Raw genomic sequence first — 18,170 nt, forward strand, 5'->3', positions numbered from 1 at the left:
TGAATAGAATTAAGGTATTCTATGGCTGCCAGTTCCAACTAAATGTGATACATTCTAATCAGATAAATGAAAAGTGAGATTTTTGCAAGTAAAGAGCAAAGAAGAATTGAATAATTGGTAGTGGTGATTATGATGATTAAAGCATTAAAATAGTATCGGCCTCATGCCTTTATAGCACTTACAGGCTTACTTGTCTGCAGGAGGATAATATTCCTCCCTGAGTTCCAGGTCAAAATTAAGCTCTCTGCAACCTTCCATTTTTACCTCCAGGCATTCCTCCCAGCTTCCCTGCTTCAGGTGTTTCTTCCCAAGGCCTTTTGTCATGCTCAAGAATATGCTTTCAGCAACTGTTTCTGGTGGCCTCATCCTCTCTAGGCACTGGGTCCTGGCTGGTTCATGTTAATCCTTTCAACCCCCTTGGGAGCCCCATAAGTATCCACAAGCCATCCTCTGGCCTCCTCTCTGACTTCTTCATTGCCTTATGATCCTGCCTGTAGCTTTTGAGTTTTTTCCCTAGTCTTTTCCTCCTAATAATCCTCCCACTCTTCCCTTACCCCAGTCAGTCAGCCACATCTTAAGTCATCAAACAAATAATTGCATTTCAGGATGCCAATTTGCACTGTGGTCACTCCTGCTGCATTGAGGACTGGCTACTCTTAAATCCACACTCTTCTCCATGGCCACACATGATTAGTGATTTAAAGTATCTCTTTTTCCACAAACTCAGTCCCAGGAAATGGCTATCCTGCCTTTTGGTGGGATGCAGTTCTGATGCAGACAGGCAGGGCAGGGGTTCTCTCTGTGAAGGGAGAAGCATGGGCTGGGGGCAGCGGGCTGGTAAGAGATGGGTAATGGAAGGAAGGTGAGTAACGCTGGAGGTGTGTGTCAGGCTGTCACATCTGCCCCTAGTTAAGCTGAGTGAGGAACCATGGAAGGTGTTTGGGCCTTGAAATATCCAGGAAGAGGAGAGCAGAGAACTGGAAGCTGGTGACTGAAAGATTCGGCCTGACCTTCTGCCATAGTCAAAAGAGCAAACATCGTAAGGAATAAAGGATAGAAACCGGAATGCAAGAGGTTAAGAGTGAGGAGGGAGGGATGGGAGAAAAACTTTGTCTTTTAGTTTGATTGTCAGTGAGCTAGGGAGAGAGAGAACTTGAGAACGCTCTGAATCAGGAAGGTTTTCCAGGAAAAGATGATATAAGCGTAAGTGAGGAGGAAAGATGAAAGAGGCAAGAAGGGGAGGGGCTGGTCAGCAGGGGTGGCCACACAAGAGGGGGCAGGGCCCTCAGAGCCCTGGTGGAGAGGCTGGTCTTGGACAGGTGGCAGGGAAGGAATCTCGTTCTGCAGAGTAGACTGTTGATGGGCGATGAGGAGAGATTCTGAGAGGACTTAGGGATGATGGGATCCCTCAGTAGAATGGAAAAACAATGAGGGTGGTAGCAATGCGATCTGACCACGTTGGAGAGTGTGGCTATTTGGGATTCTCCTGTGTGGAAAGACAGAGAATGAGCCAGAGACTGATACTGTGTGATGGGGTCCTGGAAAGAGGTAATTGAGCTGAAGTCATGGAATGTCCTGCCTTCATTTTGAATACAAGGTCATTCTTACTCTTTTATTTAATAGTTAAAATTGGGTGTAGCTAGCAACTCAACTGGAGAAGGCAATGGCACCCTACTCCAGTACTCTTGCCTGGAAAATCCCATGGACAGAGGAGCCTGGTGGGCTGCAGTCCATGGGGTTGCTGAGTTGGACACGACTCAACGACTTCACTTTCATTTTTGCACTTTCATGCATTGGAGAAGGACATGGCAACCCACTCCAGTGTTCTTGCCTTGAGAATCCCAGGGATGGGGGAGCCTGGTGGGCTGCCGTCTATGGGGTCGCACAGAGTCCAACACGACTGAAGCGACTTAGCAGCAGCAGCAGCAACTCAACAATCCATGGTCTTGCATCTCCTCCTTTCTGACCTTCGCCCTGTAGCATCAGCCACTCTCTGGGGCTTTCTTCCCTCCAGCCAGCCTCTGCTTTAAGCAGATCTCAGTCAGTGATCAGTCTGTTTCACAATACAAGTGGCTTCTAAAGATGGAATAAACACTCCAGTTCTACTCTGACACCCACTTTCTATTTCTTTCTGTAAATGGGGATAATTGAGTTGCTTTTCACAATTCAATTTCAAGGGCTTCACAGGCCTTGCAGTTTTCTGCAAATTTATCCCCATCTACCTGTCCACAAGGTATTTGTTTCAGAGAGGCAAAACCTAGCCCTGTTTTCCTTTCTTCAACAAACTCACATCAGGGCTACTCCTTGGGGCCACTGATTAACCTTTTACTTCTTTCTTTGCTTTTTTAAAAAAAAATCAAGTAGAGTTCCCATAATATCTAGAATGCAAAGTTCCTATGACTCCTATTTGAACTAATTATCTATTAGAAACAAGGATTTAGCTGATACCATCTCCAGGGGTGAAAGGATGTCATTTATAATTATATTTATATTCTGAGACTATTACAATTATTATAGTTCTGTAATTATATTTTGACATGCATTGTTTTTGAAGAGTGCACACCAGAACCTCTCAACACAAATGCAGAGAAAGGATATTTGTAATTTAAAGGCGATATATACTTTCTGGCACTGACTGAGACTCTGACTTCTCAAAGGAAAAATTAACCAAATTGATAATGAAATTATATTAACTCCTGATAAACTTTTTTGATGGTAAGAAAATATTCACCATCCTACCTAGCCCTAGGTATGTGCAGGCAAGAGCAAGTCACACGCACATACCTGCACACAATTACTTTTCTCCTTGAGCAATATTGTCTCTTCTAGCATCAGGAGCCTGCCCTCACCATAGCCCCCTTGTTCTCATGACTCGCTTCCTCACTGGCGATTCCTTTGAGTATAAAATCTTGGATGTTCTCCCCTAGGTCTACATAGCCCTCTTTGACATGGGGCCAACTTCTCCTCTTACACCTCTGATGGGAGCCAGTGCTGTGAGAGTCCTGCCCTGAGCCCAACTCCAAGGTCCCTCCTGGCTGCGGTGAAAGCAGCAGCCGGCTCCCGGCCTCATCTGTGCCCACGCCTACCTGGCAGGCCCAGGATGGTGAGGTAGGGCCGGCACTCGGTGAAGCCTGAGCTCTGCTGCACGCAACTGCGCCAGAGCCCTTCATACTGGAACACAGCGGTGACCGGGTTGTCGTATAGGTCCTGGGTGCTCCACATGTCCATCTCCGTGGCAACGATGCAGCCGGCCAGGCCCAGGATGGACAGCAGGAAGCCCACCACTTGGCATCTGGTGGTGGACATGGCCCAGCTCTCCGTCCTCCCGCCCAGCTGCCGCCTTCGTCCTGCCGAGCTCCCGGGGAGCTGCTCTGATCAGATGGCTTTCCTCGGCCCTCTGTGTTTGTTCACAGTGTTTTCCTTAGATAGTTCAGTTTCACTCTTGGTTCAAGGACATTATTTTTTCATTTGTTAGGGAAGCAGCCCCAAGAGGCACTTGTCTGGGGAGTGGCACAGGCCGGGTTGGTTTGAGGGTGCGGCAGTCTGAGTGGACCCCTGCCCCACCCCGGCTCTGGGTCTGCCCCAAGGGAAGAAGCGCAGCTAAGACTCGCGTCCCTCCACCCCCGACCACACACACAAGCCTTCCTTGAGGCCCTGTTCATCACGGGAAACCAGTTCGACTGACCTCACTTAAAAAACACGGCTCCAGAAATCTCTGTCTCACACCAGACATTTTCTCTTCACAACTCGTAAACCACCATTACACTGACATCTTTCCATTTTGATCTTACAGAAATGGGTAGAGCAGGTATTAATTATTCCCCACACATAGTTTTGGGGGGAGGGGGTGGTGAGTCAAGCAAGGTAAAGAGGTTAAGGTACTTGCCCTGGTGCCTTGCACCACAGCTGCTGAATTTAAAAGATGGCAAAGGTGGAAGTCCCATCTCAACTTCTAGTCTGGGACTCCTTCTCTGCTTCCATATGGAGTGACAGGGCAGGCAGAGTTGTCCCCACTCTTGAGAGGGGAGCCATATCCTAGAGCTATACTCTGGGTCTGCCGGAATTGGATCTGGGATGGGAAGAAGCAGGGCGTTGTGTTGACGGACATCTCACCCTTTCACTCGCAGGAACCAAATGAAGACCATGTGGCAAGCAGACACAGAAGTTCCACAAAAGGCCATGAGGAGGAAACAGGCAGGCTGGACCAGAGACCCTGACCTGGTTACTGAGAGGCCTAGCATCTGCTCCTGACCCGGTCCTTGACATGCTGTGTGCTGGGCGATTGGGGCAAATGGCTCCGCTTATGTGGATCACAGAGTTTTCATCTGTAACATGGACAGGATAAGCTGAAACACTTCAGCACCCTTTCAGGTGTCATACACTGTTCTCCTCTACATTTTGCAGAACAGTCTTTACTACAGTTGGTCAAAATGTCAGGAATCACCAAAACAGAGACTTGGCCAGCCATCAGCCAGTGTGTTTTGTAGACACAATTTGATTTTAGAATTACATTAGAGAATTGATGGACCTGCTACTTCCTGTGGGTGGTATGTGTCTGGCATCTGAATTCAGACACATTTTAGCGAGACGTTCCTTGAATCTGGATGTCAAGGCCCTGATACACACCTATACCCCAATCTCTAGTCTATACACGTTCTCCAGGAAACAAGCCTGTGCATCTGGACATTTCAATGTTATCTTGGGTGCACCCAGTCACCACTCCCATGGCTTTATTCCCAGCAAACACAGAAAGCAAATATGCAAGGTCTCCCCTCTGATTTGAATGGAGGCAACACTCCCCTCAACCACATACCTTGCTTTAGGTTCTGTGATCAGGGTTTGCACAGTAAGAAGAATGAGCCAGAAAGCCCCAAGAAGAGAGTAGGCAAGAGTTATACGACTTAGGTGAAGTCCTGTTGGTGGCTCTGTAACTCCTGAACTGAGCTATAAGGCCAAGTCTAAAAGGTGGGGAGGGGACAGCTAGAAGTGACCCTGGTCTCTGCTGGTGGACGGGGATCGACCAATTAGATTGGAAAATGTTAGAATAATTCAGGAATGATTCTGCCACCGTTCCTGTGGACAGAGCTCATTTCACTCTTATTTCAATTAAAAGTTAGGCTTTTTATTCAGAAAGATTTATAAGAGTTTTGTTTCCAGTTGTTCATGTTATGACACTTGTTTACACCCTCACCCCCATCACTGACCACCCAAATGTAGATTGAAAATGGCAAAATTAAGAAGAAAAGGTTATTATAGTTACCTAGTTTCATTCATGACAGTTTTCCCTCTCACTTTCCTATGAAAATGTTTTTATGCAAAATTTCAAGACAGAATAAAAAGATATTCAGGTAACAATGAATTAATCTTTCTTTCTTGTTTGAAGTGGTGACAGTGACTTTATATTTTTGGAGGAAGGAAAAGTTAGCTTTAAAGGATAAAGTAAAGCTCCCTCTACTTAGGCAGAATATTGAATGAGTAGAGAGGGATTCTAAGTGTACACACACTTTAAAAAATATGAAATAAGTATACATTTACATGTGTGCAAGCTCAGTCGTGTCCAACTCTTTGTGACTCCATAGCTCCTTTGTCCATGGAATTTTCCAGCCAAGAATTCTGGAGTGGGTTGACAAGTGTTAACATGCTTTAAAACATGTGGAAAATGGGATTTTTCACTTCCTGGTGAGTTTTCTGTGCTCTAGAATGTGTGGACTGCTGCTTTAGCAGTCACTGCTAAAGAGTAATTGGGGGTCCACAGAGAAACATCTGGCTTCCTTGTTTATGGCAATGGGCTTTGTTAAAATATATTAAATGTATCTCTAATGATAATGACAGTTCATGGTCTGATTATAATAGTATATAATAATGATAACAATCCATGATCTCATTGTGTTTAACAATAATGGGTCTGTTTCAACTTTGTTTAGTCACTTTTACAATGAAGCAAAAAATTTTGCTGACTTCTTGAGGGGAATCCTCCCTATATTCAACTTTAAATATGGTTCTGGTGTTGTCATTTCAGGTTGTACATTTTCAGGAGCCTATGTTATTTTACTGATATTGGAGAAAACATTTCCCCTAACTTTTCTTTACCTTGTTATAGGAATATTAATACAATATCTATGCTAATTAGGCAATATGGCAGTCAAATATCAATATAAAATATTACAGCTAGGAATATGGGAGGAGTTAAATTAGTATTATTAGCAAGACAAATGATTGATATATCCATTGATTTTTTTCTTTTAAAATATTAACACATTTTATAGTCTTAACTTCTGACTCTACCTTTTAGTGCTCATAATAGAAAATTTAGAAGTGGGAAAATGTTGACAAATCTTACTCATAATTTTAAACCTTACACAAAATATTTGGCATACTTTCTTTTTAATCTATTCTCTGTATATATTTTTTACATAATTAAGAGATCATACAATTTACTGTTTTTCTCTTTTCACTTAATTGCATACATATTCAATTAAAGTACTTTGTAAACATTGTTTAATATATTTAATCTTAAATATTTAATCTATGAATATGTTAGTATTTCATTATATAGAAATGCTGGACTTCCCTGGTGGCTCAGACAGTAAAGAATCTGCCTTCAATGTAGGAAATCCTGTTTGATCCCTGGGTTGGGAAGATCCCCTGGAGAAGTGAATGGCTACTCACTCCCAGTATTCTTGCCTGGAGAATTCCATTGACAGAGTAGCCTGATGGGCTACAGTCCATGGGATCACAAATAGTTGGACACAACTGAGCAACTAACACTTTCACTTTCATATAGAAGTCCAACTGTTCACCAAAACAGCATCTATTCTTACATAATTAGACTTTACCCCTCCCCCAGTTTTTTGTTTGTATCTTTTGCCAGTATTTCTGATTACTATTTTAGGACAGATTCCTAAGACAGGAATTAAGATGCCAAAGGGTATGAGGCTTTAAAAAAATCTTTTAAAATCTTTTTTATGTAGAGGCAGACTTTTTTTCTATGAATTTTATTCCTAGTAAACAGCATCTGAAGCATCAACAGCATTTGAAAGATCTTGCCTCACTGAAACCCTTACCTGCTTTGTGAATTTGTTGTTATATATGATCACATGTTTAAATTTGCATTACTTTGATTATTAATGAGTTTGAAACTATTTTTTAAACAAATATTTGTGGAGTGTTTGTTTTTCTTTTTCGTGAATTATCACTTCTTCCTCATATATTTACTGGAATTTGGAATTTTGTCTATCAACTTACATGAATTATTTGTTAAGGATCTTAATATAGTGTTATGATTACTAAAAAGATCTTTTCACATTGAATATTTGCTTATTAATTTTTTTCGTGGTTTTAGAAAAATACAGTATTTTCCATTTACATGTTCACAGTACCTGGTGCATAATAGGTGCTTAATAAAAATCTGTTAAATGATGTAGTAAAATGAGTGTTCTTTTCTATGCTTAGGAACTTATTTTCCATTTAGAAATGATACTAGAATTATTTTAGAATTTTAGAAAATTTAAAAGTGTTTTGTGTATCTTTACATTTAATTAATCTGGAACCTATTTTGGTTTGTAGTCTATGATTCATTTTTTTCCCTCAAAAAAGCTAATCAATAATTTTTACAGCACTTATTAAATAACTTTCCCTTTCCTCATGCTTTGTAAAACCTCCTCTACCTATATTAAATTCACATATATGTCTTCCTAATTTTAAACTTTGCTCCATTGACCTGTGTCTATCTTTGGGACAAAGCACACTTTTAATTATCACAACTTTAGAATTTGGTTGAATATCTGGCAGAGTTAACTCTCTACTTTTATATTAATATTATCCTTAAAAAAACATTTAAAATTAATTTCATCTGCTTCTTCTTATAGATAACCACTTTGCCATGCTCCCAAGGGAAAACTCTCACTAGCATTTTGATTAGAATTCTTGTAATATTATTCTTACAAGCTTAGGCTCTGCAAAAAACCTGCCTGAGTTTGAATTCTCAACTGCCACTTACTATCACAGTGTCACTGGGAAAGTTCTATAGCCCCTTTGTGCTTCAGTTTCCTCATCTATAAAATGGAGATAATAGCACTACTTACCTCATAGAGTTGTGAAAATTAAAGTAAGTATAAGATAATTGATGTAAATTTATATAATCACACAAATTAGATTTAAAATATAAATTAACATATGCTAATTTATTGAACCAATGCCTAGGGCAGAGTAAGGTCTCAGTATGTTATATTATTATTATAATACAATTAGTTAAATATATTATTTATTATACATTAATTAGGAAGAAATTCACATTTTTATAATATCCCTATCTAGGATCCTGTAATATATATTCCTTTTTAGTTGATGTTTAAATTTTCCTTAGTAAACTTCCTTTTTCATTTTTATTCTTGCCTAACATTTAAAGATCAGAGAAGGCAATGGCAACCCACTCCGGTACTCTTGCCTGGAAAATCCCATGGACAGAAGATCCTGGTAGGCTGCAGTCTATGGGGTCTCAAAGAGTCGGACATGACTGAGCGACTTCACTTTCACTTCACTTTCATGCACTGGAGAAGGAAACGGCAACCCACTCCAGTGTTCTTGCCTGGAGAATCCCAGGGATGGTGAAGCCTGGTGGGCTGCTGTCTGTGGGGTTGCACAGAGTCGGACATGATTGAAGTGACTTAGCAGCAACATTTAAAGATGTTATTCCTAAGAGTTTAACACATAACCCTGTATTGTGTTGCCTCACAAAGGGATTTAAGTTATTTTAATTCTCTTAATACACTACACTCTCTCATGCCACTGTGTCTTTTCCAATAATGTTTCCCTCTTTCTGAAAAACTCTTTACCTCTTTGTCTTTCTGGGTAACTCATACTTGTCATAACTAAGTAACTCAGCTCAGCTGTCATTTCCTTTGGGAAGTCTTCCCTTCCCTCATGTCTACATCCTGTACCATATGAGACACTGACTATGCTTTATAACAGTGGTTCTTAACTGGGGCCACTCTTGCCCCCAGGGGATATATGACAAGTCTGAAGACATTTTTGCTGTCTCAACTAGGGAGGGAAAGGTGCTGCTACGCACATCTAGTGGATGGAGGCTAGGGATGCTGCTAAATATTCTGTAATGTGGGGAACAGCACCCTACAAAAGGCATTATATGGCTTAAAGTATCAATAGTGCCTAGGTTGAGAAACTTCGCACTGCAACGGTTTGTTTATCCTCTGTCTCTCTTTTAGATTTGTGAACCTTTCCCCATGTGCAGACAGCTTGGGACATAGTAGGTACTCAACAAATGTTTGTTGAATGCATAAATGTTCTTTCTAGTGCCATGATTTCTGTGTTACTGAGTTTAAAATTTTTTTACTTTTATTTTTCTGTGTGTGTTACAGTTACTTCCTTATTACTTCTGTGTATATGGGAAGACCAAAGGCTTTACTTTTCCTTCCTGTCCCTGCCAAGAGGGGACCTTGTGTAAACTTGGTCAGTCCAGGATAGGGTGGCTGACAGTTTTGGTTTTAGTGAAATGACTCTGTCTAGGAAGGTTGACTGTCAGTCCAGTACCTCGCGTTTCTCTGGAGGGTTCAGTTGTGCTTGACTTCTTCCCTCTGAGCCTGAGTATCTGTGTTTGCATTCTTGGGAGTGTGTTGCTTCTCTATGGAAATTAAAAAATTCTGTGCTTTCATTTCAATGACAAAGCAAAAAATTAAAGCAAATATGTTCCAGACCCTCAGGCTGGCCACTTATGGTCCAGGTTTACATTGGTATATATGATCATGTTTATACCAGGAGTCAGTGAAGTGAAAGCCTTAACTGATCCATGAACAAAAGGTTCATTCCAGCTCAAACAGAAATGGAGTCAGGGGAATTTCTCCCACCTTGTGGTGCTGGTACTATGACTCAGACACCTGTGTCCTGGTGGTCAATTCTGCAGGAGCATCACCAAAAAGTACTGCACGTCCTATTTTGCACAAACCTGATGGCAACAATTAGTGGTGGGAGGCACAGTGGTAAAGAATCTGCCTGCCAGTGCAGGAGATGTCAGAGATTTGGGTTTGATCCCTGGGTTGGGGAGATCCTCTGGAGTATGAAGTAGCAACCCACTCTCTGGTGGCTCAGATGGTAAAAAATCTGCCTTCAAAGCAGGACACCTGGGTTTGATCCCTGGGTCGGGAAAATCCCCTGGAGAAGGGAATGGCAACCCAGCCAGTATTCTTGACTGGGAAATTCCATGGACAGAGGAACCTGGCTTGCTACAATCCCTGGGGTCACAGAGTTGGACACGACTGAGCACACATACTTGCAAATACACAGCAGAGAACTTTTCCTCCCCAGATCCCAGAAATAATCAGGTCAATAGTCTTAGAGCCACATTTCAGAAGCACCGCATCCCAACCTCACCTCAAATGAACAAAATCATTGCAAAAAGCATCATGTCATAGATGCCTCATCACCGCGGATAAGAGAGGACAATTCCCTGATGAAGTGGTGGCTAAGGGTGACAGATGTGAGTACCTTGAATTTATTAATACCACTTTATAAAACAAACTCAGGTGAATAGAGAATCTGCATTAATAATACTAAAGTCAAAGCTTTGAGAGAGGTGAAATACAAAATTGAACTGTATCTTTGTCCTATTAAACTCCAAGTGAAAACCAATAATATCCCTAATACCAAGTGAATTTTGACATTTGGGTTTATTTAGTGGTATTTACATTATAATTGCAAATGTGGTTTTGGTTCCTTGTATAAAATTTATGTGCATTAGGAATTTAAATCTATTGTTATACATGTCCATGTTAAAGTGATGTAAAATGAGTATAATTGAAATCAATATTGAAGGGCTGCAAGAATTTTTTTCTTTTAAAATGGATTTCTACAAAATTCTTTTTGAAAAATACTTCTCTGAACTATCTAGTGGCAGGATCTTCACACATAACACACACAAAGGTTCTAAGAGAAGGCCCTAAAACAGTTTCAGTCCGGCCCCAGTGTGGGCAAGTCACTTTGCCTCTCTGAGTCTTCATGTCTTGACCTGCAAAATAGGGCATGTTGACAGCTGTTGCTACTCTAGGACGCCCCCAAGACTGCAGCCCCAGTCTTAGTTAAGAGGTGAGTCTAGGAAGATGCTTTTGCACTGGGGATTTCTGCTTTGTGTCTGAGAGCCATGGGGCTCCCTGTGAGGGCTGTGAGCTGGGACTTGGGTGCAGGTAGGACACAGTCTGAGCCCTAGCTCTATCTGCACGTGACCTTGGGCAAGTTTCCCCAGCTCAGCTTCCTTGTTTCTAAAAGGGTGGTAATGATAGCATCAAGTTCATGGATGGGGGAGCTTGTAGAGATTACACAAAGTACTTCAAGGCAATTGTTGGCTCAAGTGCTAGTGCCTGGTCTGCCATTGTTGTTTGCAATTTATGAAGCTGTATGACCCCTCAGGTGTCACTTGGGTGCTCTGCCTCAGTCTGACTCTCTCCTTCAGGGCCTCTAGCTCTGTGTGGACCCAGGCCCATGAACCGAGGTCTCTGAGAGACCAGGGGCATTTTGCGTTTGAGTTGAGGGTGAATTCCAAGGGCAGATGGTTAGACCTGGAGCTCAGGAGGGGTCAGCAGGACATAGAGACGTGGGAGTGGCTCACCTTTCTCCAGTCCCTGGAGGAGGGAGATCCCACTGAATCGGCCACTGGTCACCCAGGGATCTGGCTTATGTTCTCATTTGTATACAGGCCATTCCTCTCTTAGCCTGGCATTCAGTGCTCTCCACCATCATCTCCATATAAATCCTCTCTTCCTACCAAAGTCATTCCTTCATTTCCTCCCAAGTAAGCCTCAGGTGGAAACAACCTTTAACACGTTCATGCCTTTGCCCATGCTGTTTTTCCTGCTGTGATGCTGCACCTCTAACTCATAACTACCTTTCAAGGGTCACTTGTGGGATTTCCTTTCCAGTGGGTCTCTTCCTGAACAAGTCATCTTTCTCTCATCTCCTGCAGCACTAGCCCTGTATTTTCCTGACTTGTCACCTTATCATACCACTCTGGTGTGCACTTTCACGTTTTGGGGATGCCAGGTCCACAGAATCCTGAGGCTGTTCTGAGCTCTCCATCCCCAAGTATGGAATGCATGAAAGACTGAATCATTGTGAGACAGAGTCTTCAACTTGTACCTTCTGTGTGGGCCTATATCTTGGCTCTGCAACCCAATGGAAAATTCCTGGAGGAGAAATCCTAGTATCTATTTCTGATCCTCCTTACTGTGCCCACCTTTCATCATTGTCTCTCTCCAGACTTTGATGAATATTTATGAAAGGAAAAAAGAACTAAGAAATAAAAATAAGTGTATTTATTGTCTTACTCTGATACCTGAGTGAAAGACACTTTTAACAATCTATGCTCTTGAGGCTTGAAGTTTCCTATGTTAACATGACCCATCTGTGAAGCAAACAAATTCTTATGAAACTAATAGGCCAGCCTGCACATCACAGCTGTCACTCTTTTGCCCTGCATGGCTGAGCGTACTTTCTGCAAGGTTCCTCTGTGCAGAGAGAACTCAGAAGCTGGTTCCATGTGATCAATACTTTTTGGAGGTCAGGAGATGCAGAGAAGGGGCAGACCCATCTGGTGTCCCCCAGAGAAACATAGCACCCAGTTCTTTTCCTCTGCCCACTTTCTGTTGCTGCTCTGTGCATAGGTGCCCTGGAACCTGGGACTAGGCACAGAGGGCCAGAGATGGAACTCCATTCAGGAGACTCACCTATCCAAATCAGGGTGGAGGATCTGGGACTAAAGGAAGGAAGTGGCTATGACTTGGGCCTCCTGAGTCCTGAGCCTGTGGGTGATTGAGACTTGTGTACAGTAGAGTTATTTTAAAACTGTGCCGGTTGGGTACCACCTAGTTAGGGATACAAGAGTCCTACCAGCTCCAAGAAGCTCCTGTCCCTAAGTTTCCTGCACTTCCTGTTCCCACCTCAGTGGTGGGGATTGTTGCTCCTCCCTCCCCAGTGGTCCCTTGGCGGTGCCCCAGGCAGAGGTGGCTGTTCCTGTTCAGCTCTGTCTGCCCCCACATCTTGTCAGGTACCAGTCCTTACCTGGCAGCCCCAGCAGGGTGAAGTACCCCCGGCACTCGGTGAAGCCAGAGCTCTCTCGGACACAGGAGCGCCACAGCCCTTGGTAGTTGAATACAGCTGTCACCGGGTTGTTGTACAGATCCTGGGTGCTCCACTGGTCCATGCAGGTGGCGGCGATGATGCCTGCAATCCCGAGCAGTGAAACCACAAACCCCAAGCCCTGGCAGGTGGTCACGGACATGGTGGTGTGCAGAGCTGACACAGAGTACCACTCGACAGGCGGACAGTCAAGTTCTGAGGGTGCTGAGTGTTAGGATAGAGCTTTCTTAGAGAGGCTGGCACACACGTCACTGTGGACCACGTAAGGAGGCGGGGACTCAACAGTGCCACCTGGGCTTGCCCCGCGCCTTTATCTTCCCGAGTGAGAAAATTTCCACAACATGGTACCAAGAGCCATTTGTCTTCCACCATATGTACACTCTACTCACTGTTTACCTTTTGAGGGAGTTTCTTTCCTGATTAGCCAGGCTCCTCTCTGTGGAGGATAAAGCAGGAGCAGAGGGCACTGCCTGTAGGTCCCAGCAGGTTGGCTGAGTAGGGCTCCCAGTGGCTAAGCCACACAATACTAGGAGATGCCAAAGGAATGGATTTATATCTAAATCACTTTGCTGTACAGCAGTAATTAACACAACATCGTAAATCAGCTCTACATCAAATGAAACAGTGATTAGAGATGAAATGGCTTTATCCGTGTGGCTCTCCCAAGGTACTACTGCCGTTTTAACTTAAAAACCTAGGTAAGGCAGGTTATGAGGCAGCATGAAATACAGCTGATTCTTCTTAATCATTGTTATTACATTCTACCATTGCCAGGAACACTGAATTAGCGAATACGGAATCATTGCCCCCTGAGGGAATACAGAGTTCAGTTACTGTGAGCCTCAGGTCACATTTTATCAATTGGTCAATACATAACTTTGTTTTATGTGGGTTTCTGCTTAAAGACATCTTATTTAATGTACATTGTTGATTCATTAACATTGAACTCATGACCAACAGCACTAGAACGCATGCCTGAACAAAGCTTATCTAATATATCCCTTTCTCTGTAAAACACATCACAGTCTTCTTGTGCTTAGGAGCCCTAGCCAGCACTTCAGTACTATGCTTGGGCCATTTTAAATAAAGAAATCACCAACAAAAAACACAAAGATATGAATAACATGGCACTAAAAATACTGCAAAAAGGGCATTTGTTTATGGGAGGAGCTGAAACAGGAAGGCAGAACGTTGTCTTGTTCCACCTCACCTAGGAACATACACATCCCACCACCCACATTTTCTGCCCTATGCATACATACATGTCCAGTGATGATTGAGGAAGCACCTTGGATACTGATTAAAATACATTTTAGGGAGCAGGTGAATTGGCAAGTATGAATCTGCAAAGAATCAAATATAGTTATTTGATGGAACTGGGTAGTGAATGTGGTCAAGCTATTTGCAGCTTCTGTGGCACTGACCCTGCCTTCAGCCCAGAGACCACAGGAGAGGGAAGATGGCAGAGGAAAGTAGCAGAAAGGCACTGGGCTCTGGAGCCAACAGCCTGGGTTCATCCTCATGCCACTGCTGACTTAGCTGTTAGAGGCAACAGCTATATCACTTCACTTCTCTAATCCTCATTGTGTTCATCTGTAAAATCACATAATAGTGGTGATTATCTCCCTGAGTTGATTGTAGCTTAAATGTGGAACTCTAAACTCAGAAAACAGCAAATAATAGTAGGGCAGACTGATGGCAATATAATAAAAAGCTTTAGTGATTGACTAGTCACTTTCACATTGTGTTTCTTCACACTGATCAGAAACTAGACCCTAGCCTTTCACACAAGGGATCTCTAGAGAGGTTTAAAAATTTTTTGGTCCAAATATCATTTCTACATACTTTGAACCTAGATTCAAGTCTCAACTCTTTCTCCAACTCACAAGACTATATTATACGTTGTTGGCTAACACCTCTGTGCCTCAGGTCCCCCATTATTAAAGTGAAGGGTTTGTAATGTATAGAAACATTGAATCAATATGTTGTGTACCAGGAAAAAAAATAAAGTAAAAGATTTTGAACATCTCAGAAATAGAAAGCTAATGACGGGTAAGTAGGAGATTAAATGCAGCTAAAGTTAGCATCCATAAACAAAAAGATAGACCTGAGAAAAGTACACAAAATACAGACACAAACAAAGAGATGGAAAGCATGAGATGGCAGCAGAAGGCATGGAGGATAGATTAAGTTCCAACATACAATTGGAGTATTGAAGGAAGAGAATCAGGAGAATGAGAGAAGGACACTATTTGGTAAGTTATTGGCTAAGAATTTTCTACAACTGATGAAAAGCATTACTCCTGTATTAAGATTGTACAGTAGTTCCATGAAAGGTAAATAAAAATAAAACAATATCTGAATGTATTGTATATTGCAAAAAACACCAAAGACAAACAGAAAAATCTTTTAAAAACCTGAAAGAAAAGAATTACAGCCATTGTATCAACTGTACCAGTAGAAACCAGGAGGTAACAGAATTATATCTTTAAAAATTGAGAATAAAAAAACTATCAACCTCAAGAAAATAAGAAGATAGGCCACAAATGGAGAGAAAGTATTTGCAAAAGAAAAATATCTGCCAAACTACATTTTATACAAAAAACTTTTGGATCAAGGACTCACCCCAAATATATACAGAACTCTTTGACAGTTGGCATTAAGGAAATGAAAAACCTGATATAAAAATGAGCAAAAGATCTAAAGAGTTCTTCATCAAAAAAATTATACAGATGGCAATTAAGCATTTGAAAGGATGCTCAACATCTTACGTCATTGCTGCTGCTGCTGCTAAGTCACTTCAGTCGTGTCTGACTCTGTGCAACCCCAGAGACGGCAGCCCACCAGGCTCCCCTGTCCCTGGGATCCCCCAGGCAAGAACACTGGAGTGGGTTGCCATTTCCTTCTCCAATGCATGAAAGTGAAAAGTGAAAGTGAGGTTGTTCAGTCATGTCCGATCCTCAGCGACTCTATGGACTGCAGCCTTCCAGGCTCCTCTGTCCATGGAATTTTCCAGGCAAGAGTACTGGAGTGGGGTGCCATTGCCTTCTCCGTCTTATGTCATTAGGGAATTACAAATTAAAACAACAAGGAAAAATATTTGAGTAGAATCACACATAGTGTGATGAGATGACACAACTTGCAACATTTCTAATAATGATCATGTATGAGGCAATAAGATCAATCTCAAATTTAAACAGCAAAAACAGTGAGATACTACTATCTACTTGCTATATTGTCTAAAATCCAAAACCCTAATACCAAATTCTAGTGAGGATGTGGGTGTGGAGCAACAGTACTCTCATTTACTGCTGGTGATAATGTAGAGTGGTATAGCCATTTTTGGAAGACAGTTTGGTGCTTCCTTGGTAGCTCAGATGGTAAAGAATGTACAACATCAAGAGTATACTCTATGTAAACTACAGACTTTGGGTGAGAATAATGTGTCAGTGTAGATTCATTGATTATAATAAGATGTACCATTCCAGTGCCGAATGTAGGCAGTTTGGGAGGCTGTGCATGTGTGGGGCAGGGCTTACATGAGAACTCTCTCAACCATGCTGTGAGCCTAGAACTGCTGTAAAACATAAAATCTATTTTTAATAAAAGGGCTGAGCTCCATCTTTGGGTTGATATCTGACTGGAGAAAGAACAACTCTGGAAGGGTAGAACAGAGATCAAGACTTCAGTAGGGGCAGGGAGCTGGAATGAGAGATGCCCATGAAAATGCAAAATTCCTGGGAATTCTGAAAAGTCTCGGAGTGAACAGTAGACTTTCTCAAGGTGTAGAATGAGAGCCCAAAACAATCTCACACAGGTCTTCAGGGACAGGGGAGACCCTAGGGGAGATCTCAGTTGCGTGACAAGCAGAAGGAGCAGGGACCATATCCTAGTGATGTGCTCAGTCACGGGAGGGGGAAAGAAGTCAGAACACACTCAAACTCTTGGTAAAGGGGAGATTGTGAGGCTTAATTGGGGGAGAGAATTCCGACTCAAAATGTCCATCAGTGACTGCGAGGCTGGTTCCTTGTAGCTGTAATCCTCTGGCTGCCAGATACACATCTTAAGCCCTGTGACCAAGAAAACACTCCTTATATCCAACCTTCTGTCCATATGGTCTGTGGTCAAGGATTAAAAAACAATTTTTTAGGAGACTTCCCTGGCAATGCAGTGGATAAGAATCTGCTTGCCAATGCAGGGTACATGGGTTCAATCCCTGGCCAGGGAAGATCCCACATGCCTCAGAGCAACTAAGCCCCTGTGCCACAAATACTGAAGCCCGTGCACCTAGAGCCCATGCTCTACAACAAGAGAAGCACCGCAATAAGAAACCAATGCACTGCAACCAAGAGTAGTCCCTGCTGTCTGTAGCTAGAGAAAGCCTGTACAAAGCAATGAAGACCAGCTCAAACAAAAAATAAATAAAAACAAAATCTTGCAGGATTTTTTTCCACCAAATCTAGGCATTGCAAGCAAAGCAATCTCAGTATATATGCTAACATATGAAGAAGCTCATGTCCTAACACTGTGGGATTTTTCTTAAACCATTTTACCAAAAGTGAGCCTCTGTCCCCCAGAGAAACGAGGAACATTTATTATCCACACTATAGGAATGCTTGGAGAAGGCAATGGCACCCTACTCCAGTACTCTTGCCTGGAAAATCCCATGGACGGAGGAGCCTGGTGGGCTGCAGTCCATGGGGTCTCTGAGGGTCGGACACGACTGAGCAACTTCACTTTCACTTTTCACTTTCCTGCATTGGAGAAGGAAATGGCAACCCACTCCAGTGTTTTTGCCTGGAGAATCCCAGGGATGGGGGAGCCTGGTTGGCTGCCATCCATGGGGTCACACAGAGTCGGACATGACTGAAGTGACTTAGCATAGCATAGCATAGGGATGCTTTGAAAAATAATAGGCTGAATGCCACAACATCCAGAGATCTTTGTCACTGAGTGTGAGCTCTGAAAAAACAAATTCAAATTTCCCAAAGTGAGAGAGCCAACCTGCTCTTTCCAGGTGAAATGTC

The 18,170-nt window shown here is 42.6% G+C and overlaps 1 protein-coding gene across 2 annotated transcripts in view; it reads right to left on the reverse strand.

The window, feature by feature from the left end:
* CLDN18 (claudin 18) overlaps nucleotides 1–13,285 on the reverse strand; it is a 28,762-nt gene extending 15,477 nt beyond the window's left edge. Inside the window, exon 1 of one of the 2 annotated variants that reach the window (XM_005908922.3) lies at nucleotides 13,066–13,285. In XM_005908922.3, coding sequence (XP_005908984.2) covers nucleotides 13,066–13,285 — 220 coding nt within the window. Of the gene's footprint in view, nucleotides 1–3,086; nucleotides 3,447–13,065 lie in introns of those variants that run through there. The other variant, XM_005908921.3, reaches the window with a different exon arrangement.
* Between the last annotated feature and the right edge of the window lie 4,885 nt (nucleotides 13,286–18,170).

Source organism: Bos mutus, chromosome 1 (genome assembly GCF_027580195.1).
Source record: "Bos mutus isolate GX-2022 chromosome 1, NWIPB_WYAK_1.1, whole genome shotgun sequence".
Lineage (NCBI taxonomy): Eukaryota > Metazoa > Chordata > Mammalia > Artiodactyla > Bovidae > Bos > Bos mutus.